The 21,244-nt window shown below is 38.2% G+C and overlaps 1 protein-coding gene across 1 annotated transcript in view; it reads left to right on the top strand.

Annotated features, from left to right (window-relative positions):
• txk (TXK tyrosine kinase) overlaps nt 1–20,771 on the top strand; it is a 38,100-nt gene extending 17,329 nt beyond the window's left edge. The window contains exons 4-15 of the mRNA XM_052039695.1: nt 42–247; nt 1,789–1,854; nt 2,758–2,812; nt 6,441–6,520; nt 8,444–8,577; nt 10,018–10,092; nt 10,772–10,943; nt 12,294–12,510; nt 14,201–14,265; nt 17,426–17,544; nt 18,528–18,685; nt 20,418–20,771. Of these exons, the coding sequence (XP_051895655.1) occupies nt 42–247; nt 1,789–1,854; nt 2,758–2,812; nt 6,441–6,520; nt 8,444–8,577; nt 10,018–10,092; nt 10,772–10,943; nt 12,294–12,510; nt 14,201–14,265; nt 17,426–17,544; nt 18,528–18,685; nt 20,418–20,492 (1,422 nt within the window). The 3' untranslated portion in view covers nt 20,493–20,771. The remainder of the gene's footprint in view (nt 1–41; nt 248–1,788; nt 1,855–2,757; nt 2,813–6,440; nt 6,521–8,443; nt 8,578–10,017; nt 10,093–10,771; nt 10,944–12,293; nt 12,511–14,200; nt 14,266–17,425; nt 17,545–18,527; nt 18,686–20,417) is intronic.
• Nucleotides 20,772–21,244: the final 473 nt, after the last annotated feature.

The following is a 21,244-nucleotide window of genomic DNA, read 5'->3' on the forward strand; positions in this document are numbered from 1 at the left end:
GCATTTTATTTATTATTTTATGATGCTATGTCACTGTTCAGGTGAACAGGACAGTAGGGGTCCCATCAAGAAGGAAGCCACCACCACCTCCCCCTGCTAATGATGAGGATGGAGGGGAGGTCATCGTGATCGCTCTGTATGATTTCTGTGCCCAGGAACCGACTGACCTGAGTATCAGGAGGTACGAAGAATACGTAATACTTCAGAAACATGACCCTCACTGGTGGAAAGCAAGAGACAAGAATGGGTAAGAATGACACTTTTTTGCACATTTGATAAAATATAGAATTTATGTTTTTGAGTTATGATGGATTTGACAAGACAACTCATTGCTCCTTCTCTGGAGAGCATAAATCACAGCTGTAGAACAGCATGTGAGACTGTAGTCCTGGGAGATATATTGTTCATGTCTATGTGACTTCAGCTTTAAAACGTGGCTCTGTTTAAAATTCTAAATAAGGGAGTAATCTATTCATACTGAAAGTTCTTTCCACCTATGCTTCATTCAAAAATGATAATAATAGTTTTTGTATTTGTCCTAAAATCTGTGGTGGTTTCCATGGTCTATTCTTAAGGGAAAAATGTTAATATCCTCACCCAGCCACCACCGACAGTTCCCTTTCTTACCTCTCCTGTCCTCCCATGGGTACACAAGAATAGCAGAGAACTTGGGATAAGTTGGTATATGCTGCTACAATCATTTGTCCAGAGGGAATCCATTCATCTCCAGTTTATGTTGCAGAATGCCAGATCTGTTGCAACCACATAATGACCTCTATCATTGAAACATCGTTATCATTCTGTGGATTTCTGATCATGCTGACTTGTATTATATGGCAGACAATTTCTCTCAACAGTGTTTCATGAACGGCAACAGCTTATTTATTTTATTTATTAACACATCATTTATTTTTATGGGATTATTGTGTGAGGGTGGGAGGCAGAAGTATTTTCTACTCTTCTTCAAACATCATCAAGATATCATTAACATCCGGGTGAATCAGAATTTTAGTTTAAAGCCCTACCTGAAGGTAGATTCTGCTGGACTTTTCTGGAGGTGCTATCAAACTGATTCAAGTCAAATAGCTGCAGGCATAAACAGAGGAGAGGGAAAAGTATACTTAAAAATTTTAAGAAGGAACTTCTTTACTCTGAGGGGAATAAATATTTAAAGTAATCTATGTTTTATGTATAGTCATTTCTAGCATTTCATATCACTTTCAGTTCCTTCCTGGGTGCCTGGTGTTGCTGTCCAGGTACCTTGGCACTGATATGGTGCTATGTTCTCAGCCTGTACTCATTTGTGCGTGGACCTTGCTGTCTCCTTCCCCATCTCTGCAGTGGTATTGGTTTTGGTATTGTTTTATTATTGTCACTTGTACTGAGGTACAGTGAAAAACTTGTCTTGCATACTGTTTGTACAGATCAATTCATTACACAGTACATTGAGGTAGTACAGGACAAAAACAATAACAGAATACAGAGTAAAGTGTCACAGCTATAGAGAAGTGCATTGCAGGTAGACAATAAGGTGCAAGGTCAAGCAAGGTAGATTGTGAGGTCAAGAGTCCACGTCAACATATAAGGGAACCATTCAATAGTCATCACCATGATGAATTTGCTTGTGTAATGCCATAGTATAACACAAAAGCATCTTAATGTTTAACTTTGAGAAGAATAAGCACATTTCCCAAACTTTGCATTTAGGTTGCAGACTGTCAAATGCTTTTACTATGCTTCATTAATCTGATTGCTGTAAAACAGAGAATAATTAATGTGTTATTTCAGAAACGAAGGATTCATTCCAAGCAACTATGTGACCGAGAAGAAATCTAATAATATAGAAGCATTTGAGTAAGTTCACCCTGTAACTGCTTGCCATTTCAATATTAGCAAGAATTCTGTTATATTATTAAGAAGTAGTCCTTTAAAAATGAATATGTGCCTCTAACTCAGCAATATCCTGGTGCTGTCATGTGTGGTACAAACTGATGTGGTACTCAGTCCTATGATACATTTGTGTGATACAAATTGTTTGGTGGTGCCGAAGTTCCCAGGGTGACTTGGAAGAATGGAATTATATGAAAGATTTGTGCTTCAATTCATTGCATTTTATAATCCTGAACCAATTGTTGAGCAGGTCAACAGTCAAAGTTGCAAAACTGTGTGGCGGTTGTCCCGTCACTCCAGATGCTTTAAAATCTTTCCTAGACTTGTGAGATACAAATTTTTTCCCTTCTATTTGTACCCAATATCATGAGCCAGGAGACCTTCAGTTTTAAACTTTGCCGATAGTATCTATTGAAATATTGCTAAAGTTGGCCAGTGGTGATGATTGTCAACCAATGGAAAGATACAACAAACAGAAGCGTTGATCATTAAGCTTCTCTCAGCTGAGATCCAGAGCTCCAGAATGGACAGAAATGAAAAAAACCTGTCTGAGATAAGAATACAGCAATTTCTCAAGTTATGAATGTTCAATTTACACATTTTCAACATTGACTCTTTGGGGCTACATGTCTTAGATTCACAAATCTAATTTAAACTGTAAGGAATAGTATGCCACTCTACACACATTGGAATACACTGTACTGAAATGCCAATGATGCATTTCACCCAGCTTCTTTGATTTTTCCCTTTGCAAATCGAGGAATTGCTGTACAAAGAAGTATTGGTCTTTTTCATTGTAAGTGCAGCACTGCTATACCAAACATCACACATAGAAATGATGATAATAGCAATCTCCCTTTCTCCTAGGTGGTATTGTAAAAATATTACAAGGAGCAAAGCAGAACAGCTTCTTCGGCAAGAGGTAAATTATATAGAACTTTCCACAATTATATTTTGGATGTACATTTAAATTAAAGTTACATGTTATGTTTTAAAAAAATATTATTTTGACCAATATTTACAAATAATTATGCATTAGGATTATTGTGTGGGATATTACATGGAACTGCATTTAAAAAAGCAGAAATATATGTGGTTAGTCACTTATGAGACTATTTTTATCTTTTAAGCTCTTTTAATATTTTCAAGAGGAAGTGAATGAAATTGATTTTCATCAGTGGTGCAAAACATGTCCTTAGTGAACCAGTAGCCATTTATATTTTTTTCTTTTTGTTTGACTTCAGTGGCTGAAGAAAAGCGACCCAACCATGGTTAACAAAAGAAGTTAAGGTCAGGATTAGATCGAAAGAATAACCATGTAAAATTACCAGAAAAAGTAGCATGCCTGATGACTGGAAGACATTTAGAATTCAGCAAAAAGGGACCAAGAGATTGATTAAACGAGAATAAAAATGGAATATGAGAATAAATTTGCAAGGAATATAAAAGTGGACTGTGAAAGCTTCCACAAGTCTGTGAAGAGAAAAGGGTTAGTGAAAACAAATGTAGCCCCTTTACAATCACAAATAGGAGAATTTACAATGGGAAACAAAGAAATAGGAAATCAATTGAACAAATACAGGAAATGCAATTAAATAAAATAATAGTGAAAATCAAAAAGACTGCAGATGCTGGAAATACTCAGCAGGTCGCATCTGTGGGAAGAGAAACAGAGTTAACGTTTTAGGTCAATGACCCTTTGCCAGAAAAGGGAAGGAGACAAAAGAAGCTTGTTAAGCTGGTGGGAGGATGGCAGAGGGGAATGTCCCTGATAGGGTGAAACCAGGGTGATCAGTGGCATATCTAGTCAATGAGTGAATGGAAGCAGTTAGAGAGTGAGAACATAGACAAAAGAACGTAGGAATTGCGAAATGCAGAGCAGGAAGACCTGCCCAGCTGGTCAGGCTGGGCATGTTCTCCACTCCCAGAGGAAAAAGTAGATATAAAGGGGGAAAAAAATAAACTAGCTCAGCCAATATCACAGATGGGCAACTGATAGACAGAAATCTATCTAAATAAATAAAAAAAAGACAAAATTAGGAGGTGTTGTTGATAGTGAAGAAGATTATCGTAGATTACAGGGAATCAGTTAGGGAAGTGGGCTGAGGAGTGGCAAATGGATTTCAATACAGATAAGTGTGAGGTGATGCATTTTGGAAAGTTAAATCAGCATAGGACTCATACTGTGAATGGTAGGGCACTAGGGAGTGTAATGGAACAGAGGGACCTAGGAGTAGAAGTGCATATTTTGTTGAAAGCAGCGTCCCCAGTAGAGAGGGTGATGAAGAAGGCATTCAGCACGCAGGCCTCCATCAGTCAGGGCATTGAGTATAGGAGCTGGGACATTACTTTGCAGTTGTATAAGTCTTTGGTGAGGCTGGACTTGGAGTGAGAGGGGAAAGATTTAAATGGGAACTGAGGAGAAATTTTTCCACACAGAGGGTGGTGAGTATATGGAATAAGCTGCCAGAGGAAGTGGTTGTAGCAGGTATAATAAAATCATTTAAGAAGCACTTGTATAGGTACATAGAAGGGTGGGGCTTAGAGGGATATGGGCCGAACACAGGAAATTCGGACTAGCTGGGTGGGCACTGTGGTCAGCATGGACCTGTTGGGCTGAAGGGCCTGTATTCATGCTGTATTTCTCTATATAAAAAAAATCAAGTTACTGCAAGTTGTAGAATTCAACATTAAGTCCAGAATGCTGCAGTGTGCCCAGACGGAAATTGAAGTGTTGTTTCTCAAGCTTGTATTGGAGCTTGTTGTATCAGTACAAGAGGCCACAGTCAATAGCTCAGAGTAGGAGTAGGATGGGGAATTAATGTGGCAGGCAACGGGAAGCTCAGGGTCTCCCCTGTAGCTGAACACAGGTGTTCTGCAAAGTGATCACTCAATCTGCATTTTATTTCTCCATTGTAGTGATGACCACGTTGTGTGATATAGAAAATTAGTAATAGTAAAAAATGTGCTGGAGAAGTTACTGGACAATACATCCCCAGCACTTGATAATCTGCATCCCAAAGTACTAAAAGAGGAAATAGTGGATGCATTGATTGTTATTCTCCAAACTGCATAAACCATGACATGTTTCCTGCAGATGGAAGGATGGCAAATACAAATCCATTTTTGAAAAAATAGGGCAAGAGACTAAACAGGGATCTATAGGCTGGTTAGCCTAATGTCAGTGGCAGGGAAAATGCTGGAGGCTCTTACAAGGGTCACTGATAACAGGATACTTGGAAAACATTGACAAGATTAGACAAAGTCACCATGGAATTATGAAAGGAACTCATGTTTGACAAACCTGCTGAGGCTTTTTTCAGGATGTAATTGGTAGATTAGATAAAATGTGGTGCATTTAAAGTTTCAGAGGCCTTTGATGAAGTCTTACATAAGAGGTCAATGAACAAAGTTAAATTTCATGGGATTCGGGATAATGTATTGGCATGGATTGAAATTGGTTTATAGGAAAGAGAGAGTAGGAATAAGTGCAGTACCATTGGGATTAGTGTTTACAGCCCAGCTATTCCATGATTGGATGAGAGAACCAAACTTCATATTTCTTAATTTGTTACCAGCATGAATCTGGTTGGGATTGTAAGTTGTGAGGAGAATGCAAAGAGGAATCAAAGCAACTTAGTCAAGTTGAGTGAGCAGGCAAATATTAGGCAGGATAATGTGGATAAATGGGAAGTTATCCACCTTGGTAGGGGAAACAGAAAGGTGGAGTATTACTTGAATGGTGATCTATTAGGAAGTGTTTACGTACAAGGGGATCTGGGTGTTCTGGTACACCAGTCACTGAACGCAAACATTCAGGTACAACAAGTAGTTAAGTAGGCAAATGATACATTGCAAGAGGTTTTGAGTACAGGAACAAGGAATCTGATGACATTTATACAGGGTCTAGGTGATACCACTCTTGGAATATTAACTACAGTTTCAGTCTCCTAACTTAGGAAAGCATACACCTGCAATGGAGACAGGGCAATTAAGGTTAACCAGACTGATTCCTGGGATTGTGGGACTGTTGAGGAGGGACTGGATTGATCAGGTCTGCATTCCCAGGGTTCAGAAGAATAAGAGGAAATCACATTGAAGCTTACAAAATTCTGACAGGCTGTAAGCAGTGGTGGGGGAATGAAAGGGGGATCTTGGAAGGGGGATCTAGAATGAGGAGTCACAGTCTCAGGAAATGAAGAAAGACATTTAGAAATTTCTTCACTCAGAGGGCGGTGAGCCTGTGAAATTCACTGCCACAGAAATCTACAGAGGCCAAGTTTCTGAATATATTTAAGGAGATAGATGGACTTATAAACACAAAAGACATGAGGTGGTGTTGGGAGAGAGCAGGAACATGGTATTGGGATGATCAGCCATGATTGTATTGAAAGGTGTAGGAGGCTCAAAGGGCTGAATGGCCCACTTCTATTTTTCTGCTTCTTTTCACCATGAGTGCTTAGTCCAATTTCATCACCCAAATCTTTTGCAAGTTTTAGTTCATAGGTTTTTAAAACAGTTCAGTATCTTTTCATGTATTTTTTTTTCAGGGTAAAGAAGGGGCTTTTATTGTCAGAGACTCTAGCCAGCAGGGGATTTACACTGTGTCTGTTTTTACCAAGGCTGGAGGGTAAGCAATGATTTTATGAGACAATATATTCTATCAATTCAGGTATGGAAGTATTAAAGTAACAAATATTTTCTGGACTGTTTTTCTATCACGGTCCCTGCTTAGGTTTCAACATACAGCTGGAAGCATAGCCCAAAACTCACAGTAAAGCTGGCAGTCCAATAGAGAACTGCTGTTAGGTTAGATTAAGATTAGATTTCTTTATTAGTCACATGTACATCGAAACACAAAGTGAAATGCATCTTTTGCGTAGAATGTTCTGGGGGCATCCCACAAGTGTTGCCACGCTTCCAGCACTAACATAGCACGCCCACAACTTCCTAACCCGTATGTCTTTGGAATGTGGGAGGAAACTGGAGCACCCGGAGGAAACCCACGCAGACACGGGGAGAACGTACAAACTCCTTACAGACAGCAGATGGAATTGAACCCGGGTCACTGGTGCTGAAATAGCGTTATGCTAACCACTACGCTACTAACAACATGGAGTGGGTCACTGTTGAAATTCCTGGAAGTGCTGAAATTCTGTACCTGTGTGTTGTAGCCTGGAAATAGAGAACATGTGTATGTTTAGATGAATCACATTTGACATCCTGCTCCACTGCCAGATTCAGCACTAAGTCTAGGGGCTGAGCTCAGTTATACTGGGTCAGACACACTTGGCTTGATGTCGCCAAGGCTGGCATATAGAGCGCTCCCACTCATTTCAATGCTACTGCTGACCTGCGGGGAAGAGATAAGTGAATGTAAATGGTTTGTTTTTGTTTTATTCATCTTAATTAATATTGATGTTCCCCATTAATTTATGCCAGTTAAATATGCTTTTACATAAATACATTATTTTATTAATTTTTCTATATCAGTTTCAATTTTTTTCTAGAATAATCAGAGACATTAAAAATCAGCCGTGAGGACCTTTGGGAGTGAGAACTACCAATAGGCCACTGAGGTATTCTGGGTGGGGCCTCAGAACATACCCAGTGACCTAGTTAACATTCACAGATCTCTCTCCAGCTCAACTGGGTCTCTGGAGATGCAAAAGTGTATAGTGGGTGTGGGGATCACATATGGTACATGATCCAGAGCAAGTGGAACCCAGCCCAACAAATGTTTAATTCTTGCACATCAACACTTCCATTTTCTTTGGACATGCCCTCACTGACCCATGTCTATGACTACCCTCACCTTTTAAAAACTTTACTCTATTTCTTCATGCTTGAAGTTCAACCTCCTTCCCCTTCATAGATGCTGGAGTTTATTGACCAGGGAAAATGCAACAAACATAGAGCCCTAGGTTTTATTTTGAAGACCTCATATTTGCACCTTTTCATGTTGTCTATTTCCATAGCCATCTGACTCAAAGCTATTTCCTTTGTTGTACTGTATGGCGGAAGGACCATATATATGAACGTTTCCATTTTCAGTGACATGTTGACTCCTCCCTTTAATTTTGTAATGTTAATAAGCCATTTTCATGTTCTATTAGATCTATTCACATTCCCTTCAAGTACTGAAGACTTTCCAACATAAGGCACGTTACTATTTGTATTGTCACTTGTGTGAAACTCAGACATTATGAGGCTAGGTGCCTGAGGCAGCTTCATACCTCTTACCAGAAGTCAAGTTACATTATTACTTCTATGGTGAAGTGACTCTTGGCATTGATGCAGAATTCACAGAATCATTAACTCATCTGAAAGCATAGGGTATTTCTTTCTAATAGATTATCTTATTGACCTTTCTACTGGGCATACAGGTATATTGATATAGTGAGATCAGTGGTCAATGATGAATCTTCCGTAACTAATGGCAGACTTTTCCCTTTGTATCCAATACTTCCATTGAGAAAATATATGATCCAAAATTGTGGGAACAATACTTCAATGACTGCATTTTATTTATTATTATTGTATGTTCCAACAGAGATCAAAATGGATCAGTCAGACATTATCACATTAAGCAGACACAGACATCACAGAGACAGTACTATGTGGCAGAGAAACACCTATTTGATACAATTCCTGAGCTTATTGAGTATCATGAACACAATGCAGCAGGTATGTTAAAGTGCAAATGTAATTCCATTTGAACATTTAGTTAGTGTGATTTCTATGTAATTTCTAATCCATTATCTAGATAGCATATTTATTTCTGGTTCAGCTCACATTGGGAACTCTGTACTAAGAATGTGAGCTAGCAGTTCAGTGTAGTGTTGATGGAATGTTGCAATGCTGGAGGTGCTTTTTTTTAGATGAAGCAGTAAATTTACACTTTCTTTGCCTGGTTCTCTTGTCCACTTGGATATTACAGATAATCTGACTGTTTAGCAAAGAACAAGAAGTTAATGTTGTAGGCAACTTTCCTCTCTCAACCAGTAATACCTCATTCTTGCCAGTTTACCTCATTGTTCTTTGCTATATCTCACACGTTCAGAATGGTCATCCAGTCTTTCTACAATCCAGCTATCACTGCACTTCAAAGTAACTTATGATATGTGAAATATTTTGAGATGCAACAGGCAGAGTGTAAAGGAAATGGTTTTTTCCTGCTTCTGTCCTAAGAGATTTGGTCTTTGAAGGATCAGGTGTTGCTGGTTTTGCATGATTTTCCTTAGCAAACTATTAGTGGATCTACTTAGAAATTAGATCAGATGTCACAGTCTATTTCAGTGCTGCACAATTGAAAATGTGTTTGGCAATAAAAGAAACAACAACTGTAACAAGTAAAACATGATATCCACCACTTCTCCTGCATTTCATATCATTGTGGAAATACAACTGGGCATTTCCTGGAACAAGTTGCGGTAAATGCGCATCAGCATATGTCGTTCTTTTTGAAGCTAACAGGGGAAATTAGACCACGTTGTTGATCATTGTTGGTGACTCCCAGGATAACTATGGGTTCATCATGCAACAGCACTGGACTGGATCCCTAATAAGGGAAGTCCCTCTCTTGCCTTTACTCCTATTGGCCTCACCCCCAGCATAGAACCAATTCTCATCTGTGCCACCTCCCCACCTGTGATCTCCTCCTGAGCCCCCAGATCAGCCGAGGCCCCAACACCTCCCCCCTCCTACAGATCGCCCACCCAACCCAATTCCTCAAGGACCTCAACCCAGCATTCCCCACAGCCACCAATGGGCACCTGTCACCACTCCCCTGCACTTCATCCCCTCACTTGATTCAGTCTTTCTGCTCTGTGGCTGCTTACTCAAGACCACTGGCCCTTTCCTCTGCCCAAACCCCCAGACCCTGCCTCTGTACCAGGTGCCACATTTTTATTGAAGAGAATGTGTTACAACCATTTAGTGACATCCAAGGATTTAACAATCAAGAAAAGAACACACTTGATTTTTTTTTACTAAAACAAGCAGTCTTACCATTTTAAATTGCATTTTACAAATGCATGACCTTCATTTATTAAGTGTCAGTATCACAATGAATAAAAATAAATGTTCTCGATGCAATAATATTTTCTACTTCATATCACTGCCTAGGCCTCATCACAAGATTTCGATATCCTGTTGGATTAATGGGAAGGTGCATTCCTGCAACAGCTGGCTTCAGCTATGGTACTGTATACTATTCCATGGACCAACATGTATAAATATCCTACATTTCATTTCTCTTTGCATTAAGACGGTAAATACAAAAAGTGAAACAAGAGTAATTAAGAGTTAGCTAAGTACCATCTCTCTACCGTGATGTCATTTTCAGATAATCTGGATTGTGCTTGAATAGAGTAGTTTATAGGCTGACCTGCCTCCATCTTACTTGTTAACTTCAGGTGATTCAATCAAATGGGAGACCACAATGGACAGGGAGCCAGTTTCAGCTCCATTGTGGGTGGGAGTTTGCACGGTTTCATCTACTAATCCCTTTGCTCAGGCAATCCAGTAAACGTACGAATGGGAAAATCTCCCCCTTTTAATTTTCATGAAGACCATTCAATGTTTCTCTTGAAGAGGTAGTAAAGATTTGCAGGATGAAAATCCACTTGGATTCTCTGGCTCATCTGTTGCAACTTTAGTGAAGGAGCCATAGCTCTTTCAGCAGAAGAGTGAGAAAGATGCATGGATGTTGAAAGCTCTGGTGTCCTCTACCATTCAGCATCTGTTTATTTGTTAATTGTGTGGGACTATATAATATAGTAATTCATTAAGCTGGATAAAACATTTTCATGCTGACACACTATATACAGAGTAGGTTGACATTAGCAAATGAATGATTTAAGGTGATTTTTTTTCACAGAAAAATGGGAGATCAACACATCAGAGCTGACTTTCATGAAAGAGCTGGGCAGTGGACAATTTGGGATGGTGCGTCTTGGAAAATGGAGAGCTACGCATAAAGTAGCAATCAAAACCATTTTTGAAGGCTCCATGTCAGAAGAGGATTTCATTGAGGAAGCTAAGGTCATGATGTAAGTGCTGCTGGTCATATGGAAATGTCAGGGATACATGTGCGAGTTTTAAAAAAAGACATAGATGTGGAGATTGACCTTTTCTGCATCAGTACCACAGGTAAATGTGGTAGTACAGAAACTCCATCCACGTTACTGTGATGTAACTGACCGTGAAAAACTTCCTGAGATCAGCCTAATTTGCATGGTCCAATGGAATTCCCATTTTTTTGTTAGGACAGGCTGCATTTCGATCTTAAAAATCTTTGGTTGCTTTAGGGCTCTAGAAGAGGAGGAAAACTTGTATGTAAGAAAATAAGAGTCTGGAGGAGATCAAAGTGCTGTCAATTAATCTATTAGCATGCTGATGTGGGTGACTTTTTGAGAAATGATGATAACAGTAAGGTGACACCCCATCATTGCCACTAACCTTGAATACACCCGCACATACTGTGACTGATACTTCCAATATTTTTTGTCACTTCCAATGGAAAACTTGGAAGTAGAAGGAATTGGCAGGAAGCTGATAAGAAGGCAGTCCTGTCAAACACCCACCGTCATACATGTCCATTATTGCAATGGTACTGTATAGATTGAAGCAGAATGGTAAGAGAGAAATTATGGGAACTGTGAAGGGAGTTGAAGGATCTACAGACTAGAATGAAACTAATAGTGAGCTGTGGAGAATATATTTGGTTTCCATTAGGATAGCGTTGGCTGGCTTTTGGGGAGGGGGGCATATATGTGTGTTTTTAATATTTTGGAGGAACTGTGCATGTGTGCACCTATAACTTTCAGTTACTTATTTTCTTTGGATGATTTTTGGGAGGCTTGAGCCCTACTTGTTCCCTCCACACTCCCTTGTGCACACCTCCGGTTTCCATCCAGTATGATCCAACACGCAAATATTTTTGAAGTAAATACGTTATGTGTATAATCCCATCAATGATGGGACCTTTGTTTTTTGTGATACATATTAACAACTTGGATGTGAATATAGGAGCTATGATGAGTAGGTTTGCAGATGACACAAACATTGGTGGTGTTGTGGATTGCAAGGAAGGTTGTCTAATGCTACAGCAGGATATAGATCAGATGGAAAATTGAGCACAGCATTGGCAGATGGAATTTAGTTCCTGTAAGTCCGAGGTAATGCATTTTAGGAAGTTAAATAGCGGTAGGACATATACAGTACATTAGTTTTGTTTCTGTCTCTACAGAAGCTGCCTGACTTGCTAAATATTTCCTGAAACCTTTGATAAAATCCTTGGATATTCTGATTAGAGTTGATTCCACATGTCAGCAGGATTATGTGGATTCTACATTTTTTTCCTAATCCGATGCTGCTCATGTACTCTTTTCCTTCCACAGGAGATTATCTCACCCAAATTTGGTTCAACTTTATGGGGTGTGCACACAACAGAAGCCAATTTGTATAGTTACTGAGTTCATGGAAAATGGCTGCCTACTCAATTACCTGCGACAGAGACAAGGCCGACTGAACAAAGATGCCTTATTAGGTATTTGTGAGGATGTGTGTGAAGGGATGGCATATCTTGAGATGAACCACTTCATTCACCGGGACCTGGTAAGATTTTCCACATTCAAAACTTGGTATAGGGGTTTAAACTAGCAGTTTCCAGAATAACATCAAGAGATATCAATGTTTGTAGGTCATTCTGTGTGCATCCAACCATTCTACCATGTCTACTTATGACGAGGTATGACCTAACCATTGTCACATATATTCAGGATCACAAATGTCATTACAAATAGTCAGGATCATGTGTAGTTAAAGCTTCTGCTAGAGCACATACAGTATATGTGAATATGTATTAGGTTCAGATAATAAGACAGGGAAAATATTTGTCCTTTCCTCCACTATTTAAAAATATACATTTTTAAATAGTGAAGGATGCTCATTTATATATTTTCTTCCTTACTTCAACAAGGTAGGAGCAAGAATGTGAGGAAGATAGTTGTGTTCAGTGAATATACATTCCAATTGGGACAACCATTATCACCCTTCAGTGAAATACAACATAGTACAAGAACAGATTGAAGTTCCCCTGGAATATTTCTTTCGGTATTAACACTTGAACTTCCTGCTACCAATGACTATAAATGGATACACTAATGACATTATTTTTATGCTAAAGACAAGCCTCAGTTTTCCGTAAAGGTTTGGTGGCATTAAATTCTTGACAGGAATTGAGAGAGAAGTCTATCTATGAGAACGAAAAGAGTGACAGGTTAAATAAACACCTTGCACTTCAAAACTGTTAAATTGGATTTCAAATCATAAAATCATAGAAAATTTTTAGCACAGAAGGAGCCATTCAGCTGATCAAGTCCACATAAGCCACACGTGTTCTGTCCAAGATGGCCCCATTTCCTTTCCTTGGTCCATAACCTGATGGTACATAAGGGATCATCCCAGATGATATATAAAATGGGAGGATGGTTTCATCATCCTTCCACGGTATAGGTTCCAAACCCAACTACTTCTGAGTGAAAAATGTTTTCCTCAATTCACCTTTAATCCTTCTGCCAATTCCTACAAATCCATGCCTTCTAACCACATTAGGGGCAAATTCTCCTGTTTTTATATTTGGTACAGTACCCCACCTGGGCCTAGGACATACAATACATCAGGTATGTGAATGATATAATCTGTTTGTATAATCTTATGTCCTTAATTACCATTCATGTTTAATATACAAAATATTAAATAATAGTGTCATTACTTTACAACAGTATCTTGTAGTCTAGTATTATTTAAAATAAAAGCAGGGACTCTTTACCAAACAGATCAAGCTTAGTTCCCTCCACTACTTTCCCTGGCCATGTCAGTCAAAATTCTAAAGTCCCCCACGGCATTTTCCCTGAATTCACATCTCCCTCTAGTTTCTTCCTTTGTACCTGCTCCAAGCTCAGTTTGTCAGTAAGGTCCATCTCCTGTTCCATTGATCCTATTCCCATTAAGTTTCTGACAACTCAATTTCCCTTACTAACTCTCAGATTAGTTTGTATTGGTCATGGTTCTCTCTCTTCAATTACTCTACAACTCTCATAAGAATCTGTTGCCATCAGCCCCCTCCTTCCTGGCACGTTAACCTTTTCTCTCCATTCCCTTTAAAATTGCTGGAGCTTTCAGCTTCAAGCCATTCTTCTGGAAATCCTTTGTGAGTCCATTAAGTCAGGTCATAAAAATCATAACCAAGTATAAACCTGTTAATAATTATGAAATTCATCTTATAATTTCTTCTTGTAACCAGGCTGCCAGAAACTGCTTGGTCAGTGACAAGAATGTGGTGAAGGTATCTGACTTTGGAATGGCAAGGTAACTTGTTCATTGAATTTGGAATTCCAACTTAAGTTTGCATTTTTATTGAGTAATCTACAGACTTCTTACTATGTGATGATGCTGCTGGAGTCATTGATAGGGAGTAAAGTAACAAGGATACCACAAATTGCAGACATTAAAGTCATCAGAAGTGTAAGATGTGGTCATTGTTCTCTTCCATGTGTCATTTAATGAATAGTATGCCTGAAGAATAATACATAAAACCAACAATAAAACAATGCATAATAGCTCTTGTTTCCTTGCCAGTGTCTCTGGGCAATGTATACCATGTGTCATTTTATCCTTATTTTAAAAAAAAGTGGCAATTAGGATAGAACCATTGCACATTTATCTAACAATAAGGGTTGGAAATAATTCTTGATATAGGGAGTCATGAACACATAAAAATGCATCATTGAAAACAAATCAGGTACAGTGCCTTTCAAATCAGTTTTTAATCCTTCAGGTCACTCAAATGCTTTGTAGCTATCAAGATCACTAACTGAACTTTGGTTGAAAGCGTGTGGTAAAACATTGACCTAGAAATTCAAGTGCATCAAAAACATGTGGGGGCTTGAGGTCAGGGGCATGTGAATATGCTTAATCACACGGTCACAGGAAGCATTTGTGCTGGAAACATAATAGAGTGACTCAAGCACGACGTTTATTAAGTACATGTCTATTTTGTTCAAAAGTGTTTCTCTGAAATATTTTAGGATATTTTCACTATGCTAAAGATGCTGCATAAATAGACACTAGTGCAGCTCTTTAGCCAACATACATTGGCTCAATGCCGAGAGTTTAACACCAGTCTACAATTTGATAATGTCTCTGATGTGGTATCTGTTTGTAAATGTAGATGCAGATGCAGAAAGTTATAGACCGGATGTTATTTAAAAAAAACTCTTCCTGAGATGCATCTCAGCACTAGGTAACCAAAAGGAAATAGTTGTTCATTATAGTGTAATTGCTAGTGTAATTGCTAGTTATTATGAACTTTAAATATCAATGTCAAATGCAAACTGCTATTCTATATATTGCTATAAAGTAAAATTATTAAGTTTGATGATAATATCACTTTCAAGAAAAAAAACAGATCAATACTGATACACAGCAAATTAATATTAAATTAATTAAAGCAAATTAATTAAAGACTGCTATTGCTAATTTTGGCAAAGAAAGTGACTTCTGTACCAGATAACATAACAGAAATCACAGGCCTACAAAGGGATATAGATAGATTAAGTGAGTGGGCAAAGATCTAACATGTGGAGTGCATTGTGGAAAAATCTGAAATTGTCCATTTTATACAGGAAAATTTGAAGGAATAGAAACATATTATCTAAATGTTGAGATCACAGAGCTCTGAGATTCAATGGCACATGATTTGCAAGAGGCTGGTATGTAAGTACAGCATGCAATTAGGAAAACTAACAGAATATTATGATTTCTCAGTAGGGAAATTGAATTCAAATGTAGGGAGATTATCCTTCAGTGATATAGGGTATTGGTGACCACATCTGCAGTACTCTATAGTATTAACCTCCTGATTTAAGGGAAGGTGTTAATGTGTTAGAAGCAATTCAGGGAATACTTACTGGACTAATACCTGTAATGGGTGTGTTATTTTATGAGATAAGATTGGACAGATGGGGGCTTTTACCTACTGGTCTGTGGAACAATGAGAGGGAACTTTAAAGAAACAGAAGATGCCGAGGGATCTCGACAGGGTGGATGTGGGAGAACCTAGTAACTGTTTTAAAAAAAGGGATGACCCATCTCAGACAGAGATGAGGCAATTTTTTTCCTTCTCTCAGAAGGTCATTGGTCTTTGGAACTTTCTTCCTGAAATGCCGGTAGAAGCAATCTTTGAATATTTTTAAGGCAGAAGTAGATAAATTCTTGGTAAGCAAGAGAGTGAAATGTTACTACAGGTAAATGGCAGTATGGAGTTGGGGTAACACTCAGATAAACCATGATCTTATTAAGCGGTAGAGCAGACTCAAGGGACTGAATATCTTAATCCTGCTTCCAATTTGTAAATAGAGAAATAATCATACTATGTCTTGCATTCCCTCATCTCCTCAAATAACAAAAATGCCCACTATTCACTTTCATTTGAAGTTCTGCACTCTGAGTATAAATTCATAAATTACTCCTCAATTACTAAGTTTGGAAAATTTAGTCAGTGCATTCTTTTGAGGAACTATTTTAACCAAGTGTTTTCTAGCATATTATACAATACATAATATAATCACATATAATGCAACTTTCTCTTATTTTTGGAGACAAAAATGATGAACCTGGAGTGGTTATTGCTCCATTTGAAACAGCAAATGATTTTGTTGCATGTGTGTAAAAGATTTGTAAACAATGTAACTTCTCTAGTCAGAATTTTAGCCACTTAGAAACACTGGTATAAAGAATTGTACTTCCTCAAGTTTTCACCACATACACAGGTTCCCCAGGTTACGAGTGACTTGACATGGAAATCCACTTTATGCAAATTCTCTTATACATTTTTTAAGCATTTTTCAAACTAGTAATAATGATAATAAAATGTTTCATGGTATTCATTAATGACTGGATACAGTATGTATTCCATTAGTTTAATTATGGCTCATATTAGGGTGAAGTGAAAGAACTATAGCAATGTTTGTAGAGTGATACATTGTGGAGCAATGTACATACATAGCAAACAGACATTTCTGACTTACAGAAGAATCGGCGTGTGGACAGTTCTCCGGAACGGAACCCTTATATAATCTGGGAACAGCCTGCACTTTTAACCTTCTCTCCTCAAATTGTCACAGAATTGTCTCTTTAGCTTGTTACTTGTTCTGAGTATTGATGCAACAGGCCACTTTGAGAATAAATTTACCTGGCAATTCTCCTTCTTGTCTGCTATAACCTTAGCAGTTGCATTAGAAGCCCAGAGATTTAAAAAAACTTGGAGATTAATGGCACTTTTTTTTTTAGCATTTTAATGACATCACTATTAAACATTAGCTAATTTATGTTCTGTGAACTTAAAGGTACAGCAATTAAAAAATGTACAATTTGTAAAAGAATGCTTGGAGTTTCAATCATTACCTTAACTGTTATGTGATTAGTTTTCTACTAAATGTGATTAAAATCCACAGTGATTATTTTCTAGGTACGTCCTTGATGATGAGTACACCAGCTCAACAGGCTCCAAATTTCCTGTGAAATGGTCACCACCTGAGGTCTTCCACTTTTCCAAATTCAGCAGTAAATCGGATGTCTGGTCATTTGGTAAGATGTTTTCTTCTTATACAATGAACTTGTGGTTGAAATTGTTTTCAACAGGATGCTGTAATGTACAAAAGGAGAGAAATCAAACCCCTAAAGAGTGGGTCACTTGTCATGTTCTCTCTGCGTGACGTCAAAAGAGCTGAGTGAGGTTGAAAGAAAGCTGCTGGTGATAGCATTTGGTACTCAATATATCAGGGTAGTGTGGCAATTGGTAAGGCAGTACAATGATAATCTAAATTGCCAAATTCACAGGTCAATGTTAAGTGTCCAATCTAAAATTCTAAAGTGGCAAGACTTCACATTGAGCAGTTCTGATCATTAAGATATGGCAAGTATTTAATCATTGCAGCCAGTTTAGTTATCCTTACGATTGTGTGTATTGGTACCATTAACAATAAAGCCAGAAAATACTGGAAATACTCAACATGGCAGGAATCATCTGCAGAGACAGAACTGCTAACTCTCTTTCTCTGAACAGGTATTGCCTAACCTGGTGCTTGTTTCGGGCATTTTCTATTTGTATTTAGATTGATAGTATCTGCAAAATTTTGCATAGGTCTGCATTTATATATTAGCTTTTCCAACTTCACTGGACGAACTGTTAAGGGTGGATTGGAGAAATTCTTTTTTTAACCTCAAGAAAAAGGCAATCTTGGTGGATGTGATAAACCCAGATGATGCTGAATCATACAGAAAAAAATACTAACCTAGAGTATTTAATTCAAACCAGTAATGGGAGGTAGGATATAGTCACTATATTCAAGTGTGAATTTGCGACTGATGTGAGAGAAACTTTCTTTGCTGGGTCCATTCCAGGTTTGGCCTCAGCCCCATTGGGTAGGCTGCACAAGCTGGCAAAGGACAGAACAAGTGAATTTCCAGTCTCCAGTCTCCATTACCTTGCCTCGATTGGGGTGAGTTAAAAAGACTTCTTGGATAATTCCCTGTTGACCCTGTTTTGTTTTTGTTTCTTTTCTCTTTAGGTGTTTTTATGTGGGAAGTTTTTACTGAGGGTAGAATGCCCTTTGAGAACAAATCAAATGCTGAGGTTGTTGATGAGATATCGCGAGGAGAGCGGCTTTACCGACCATCCCTTGCATCACCTCTTGTATATCAGATCATGTACAGTTGCTGGCATGAGGTTCGTTCCGGTTGCATCTCTCTACCTGCACTGTTTTCACCACTGCGATGTCAAGCTGTCTTCATTTGAATCATTATAGTTTCACCAGGTTTCCTTTCAAGTAATAACATTGCAAATTATTGTGTATATAATAGATCTATAACTTTCTGAGTTTAGATGAGGCAGATGAGGAATTTCCACAAAAAAAGGATCTGAAAGTTGAGGAGACCATTCAGTTTCTCCTGAACTCTATCCTGACCAAAATGCTCTTGAAAGTAGTACAGGCAGATCATTCACCTACTGTCACTTCTGTACTGTTAATGGGGCATTTCTGGAGAATGCTAAAGCCTCTCATTTCATCCTTAAGTGGCCTAGTGAGATCAGTTAAGAGCTCAAGTGTTCCCCTGGTGTCCTCATGGAAACCCAAAGCATTAACAAAAAAAGCTCATCAATCCAAAAGAGCACCAATTATTTTCTGGAGGAAGCCTTATGTTTTCCACTGAAGTCTGAAAAGCGAAAAAGTTTGTTAGGCCCTCTAAAGTCTTCTGGTAATGGCATGGTGCTTCTCTGGAAGACCATCTGGTGTATTGAATAGAGTTGGGTGTGTGGATGTTGTGGTGGCATTGAAGAAACATCCTTTGAGAATAATACCGCCACCCCAGCCTTTTCCTCACAGTTTGAAGGTGGGGGAATCTGTGTTTTTGGCAGTTCTTCACTGTTTGAATTTATGCCAATGGATTTTGGGACCTTGGAATTTGGGGCCTTAAGTATTTGTTATATTAAATGATTTTATGAACTAGAATATATAAAACATGCTTATACATCAAACAATTCTTCTCAAGATATTGAGAGGAATAGATAGAGTGGACAGCCAACTCCTCTTTCCCAGGGCACCAATGCTCAATACAAGAGGACATGGCTTTAAGGTATTGGGTGGGAAGTTTAAGGGTGATGTCAGAGGGAGGTTTTTCACCCAGAGAGTGGTTGGTGCATGGAATGCGCTGCCTGGGGTGGTGGTGGAGGCTGATACATTGGACAAGTTCCAAGAGATTGTTAGATAAGCATATGGAGGAATTTAAGATAGAGGGATATGTGGGAGGAAGGGGTTAGATAGTCATAGGTGTGGTTTGAAGGGTGGCACAACATGGTGGGCTGAAGGGCCTGTATTGTGCCGTATTGTTCTATGGTTCAATCAGAAATCTACTGAAACTCTAATGCTAATCTTAATTATTTGCTTAATTTAAATTATGATACAGCAAAAGTGTTCAGACTGATTAAAAAGTATTCTGTTACTACTGTCAAGTGCATTGAAAATTTATTAGGGCATAATTATTTTAATTTTCACCCACACCCAAGCCATCATTCTAATGAATTTTGTCCAACTGTAGGTTTTTCAATGTTAAATTTTGCTCTATCTGTAGCAGTTACTAAAGAAGAGGTTTTTTTTCGTTCAAGGTTTCTTTAACTTCATATGAGTATTAAAAACACAGGCAATGTTATGGCAACAGAGGACTCTGCAAAGATTAGGGTGTGCATTTCCCAGAGAGTAGATTCTTCTCCAGTAATCTGCTTCTCCAGTACATACGTTGCCTTTCTGTTTGTATAAAATGCATTTCAGAATGGCAGGGAGTCATTCAGGCAATTCAAAATAATACAAGGGCCTTGGGTTTAAAATGGGGCCAGCTTCAATGAAAACTGATGAGAGCTTCCCGCACAAGTGATAACTCTAATATGTTTTCAAACCATTTTTCAGAAACCAGATGGGCGACCGAGCTTTCATGAGTTATTGGACTTAATCAACGAGGTTGCAATGAATGATCATAAGTGAAAAGGCTTCTCACATGCTGAAAATGCCTTATTTGAATGAAAGAGTACTGAGAATCCTCAGAAAACATTCCAAGCAAGGTGTTGCATTCGTTGATCCATTACCGGCAACATTCTGCAACAAAAATCAAGTGCTTTGAATCTCTGGAAAGGTTATCTTTCATTTTCCTATCAGATCAACCAGCATTCAAGTGCATTATTAAAGAAAGATTCAGGAAAAGACAAGAAAATCCTAAGTGGAAATGTATTAAGTGTGTTACTTTTGTTTATAATACTATCTTTGTTTAAAGCATATGCCGAAGGGATGCATCAATCATGTGGTTCAAATTCTATTTGTAAGTTATATTTATATTCACATTGTTATATTACGTTGTGCTGTTATGGTTACTTAACCATCTTTTGAAGTGGCCACCAAAGTGATTATTTAAAGGTATCTCAGTTACCACTGGGTCACATAGTTGCCAAAGAGTTTATGCAGATAAAGCTGGACTTTACTGACTTTAATAAAATTACCTTTGGATGTTCTTACTGTGATAATTTAAAATCATGAACAAATAGACATTAGAAAAGACAGCATTAAAATTAGTAGTGCAGAATGTCTCATTTGGAAATGTTCAATTTTACACTGTTCCTTCTGGCTAACACCAGTCAAGTGGTGTAATCATTAATATTAATCAGAAACAACAAGAATAAGTTCACTGGAGCTAATCAAAGAGAAGATTTAAACATTCAGTAGCTAAAAGGGAAACTCTTAGA

The sequence above is a fragment of the Pristis pectinata genome, chromosome 2 (genome assembly GCF_009764475.1).
Source record: "Pristis pectinata isolate sPriPec2 chromosome 2, sPriPec2.1.pri, whole genome shotgun sequence".
Lineage (NCBI taxonomy): Eukaryota > Metazoa > Chordata > Chondrichthyes > Rhinopristiformes > Pristidae > Pristis > Pristis pectinata.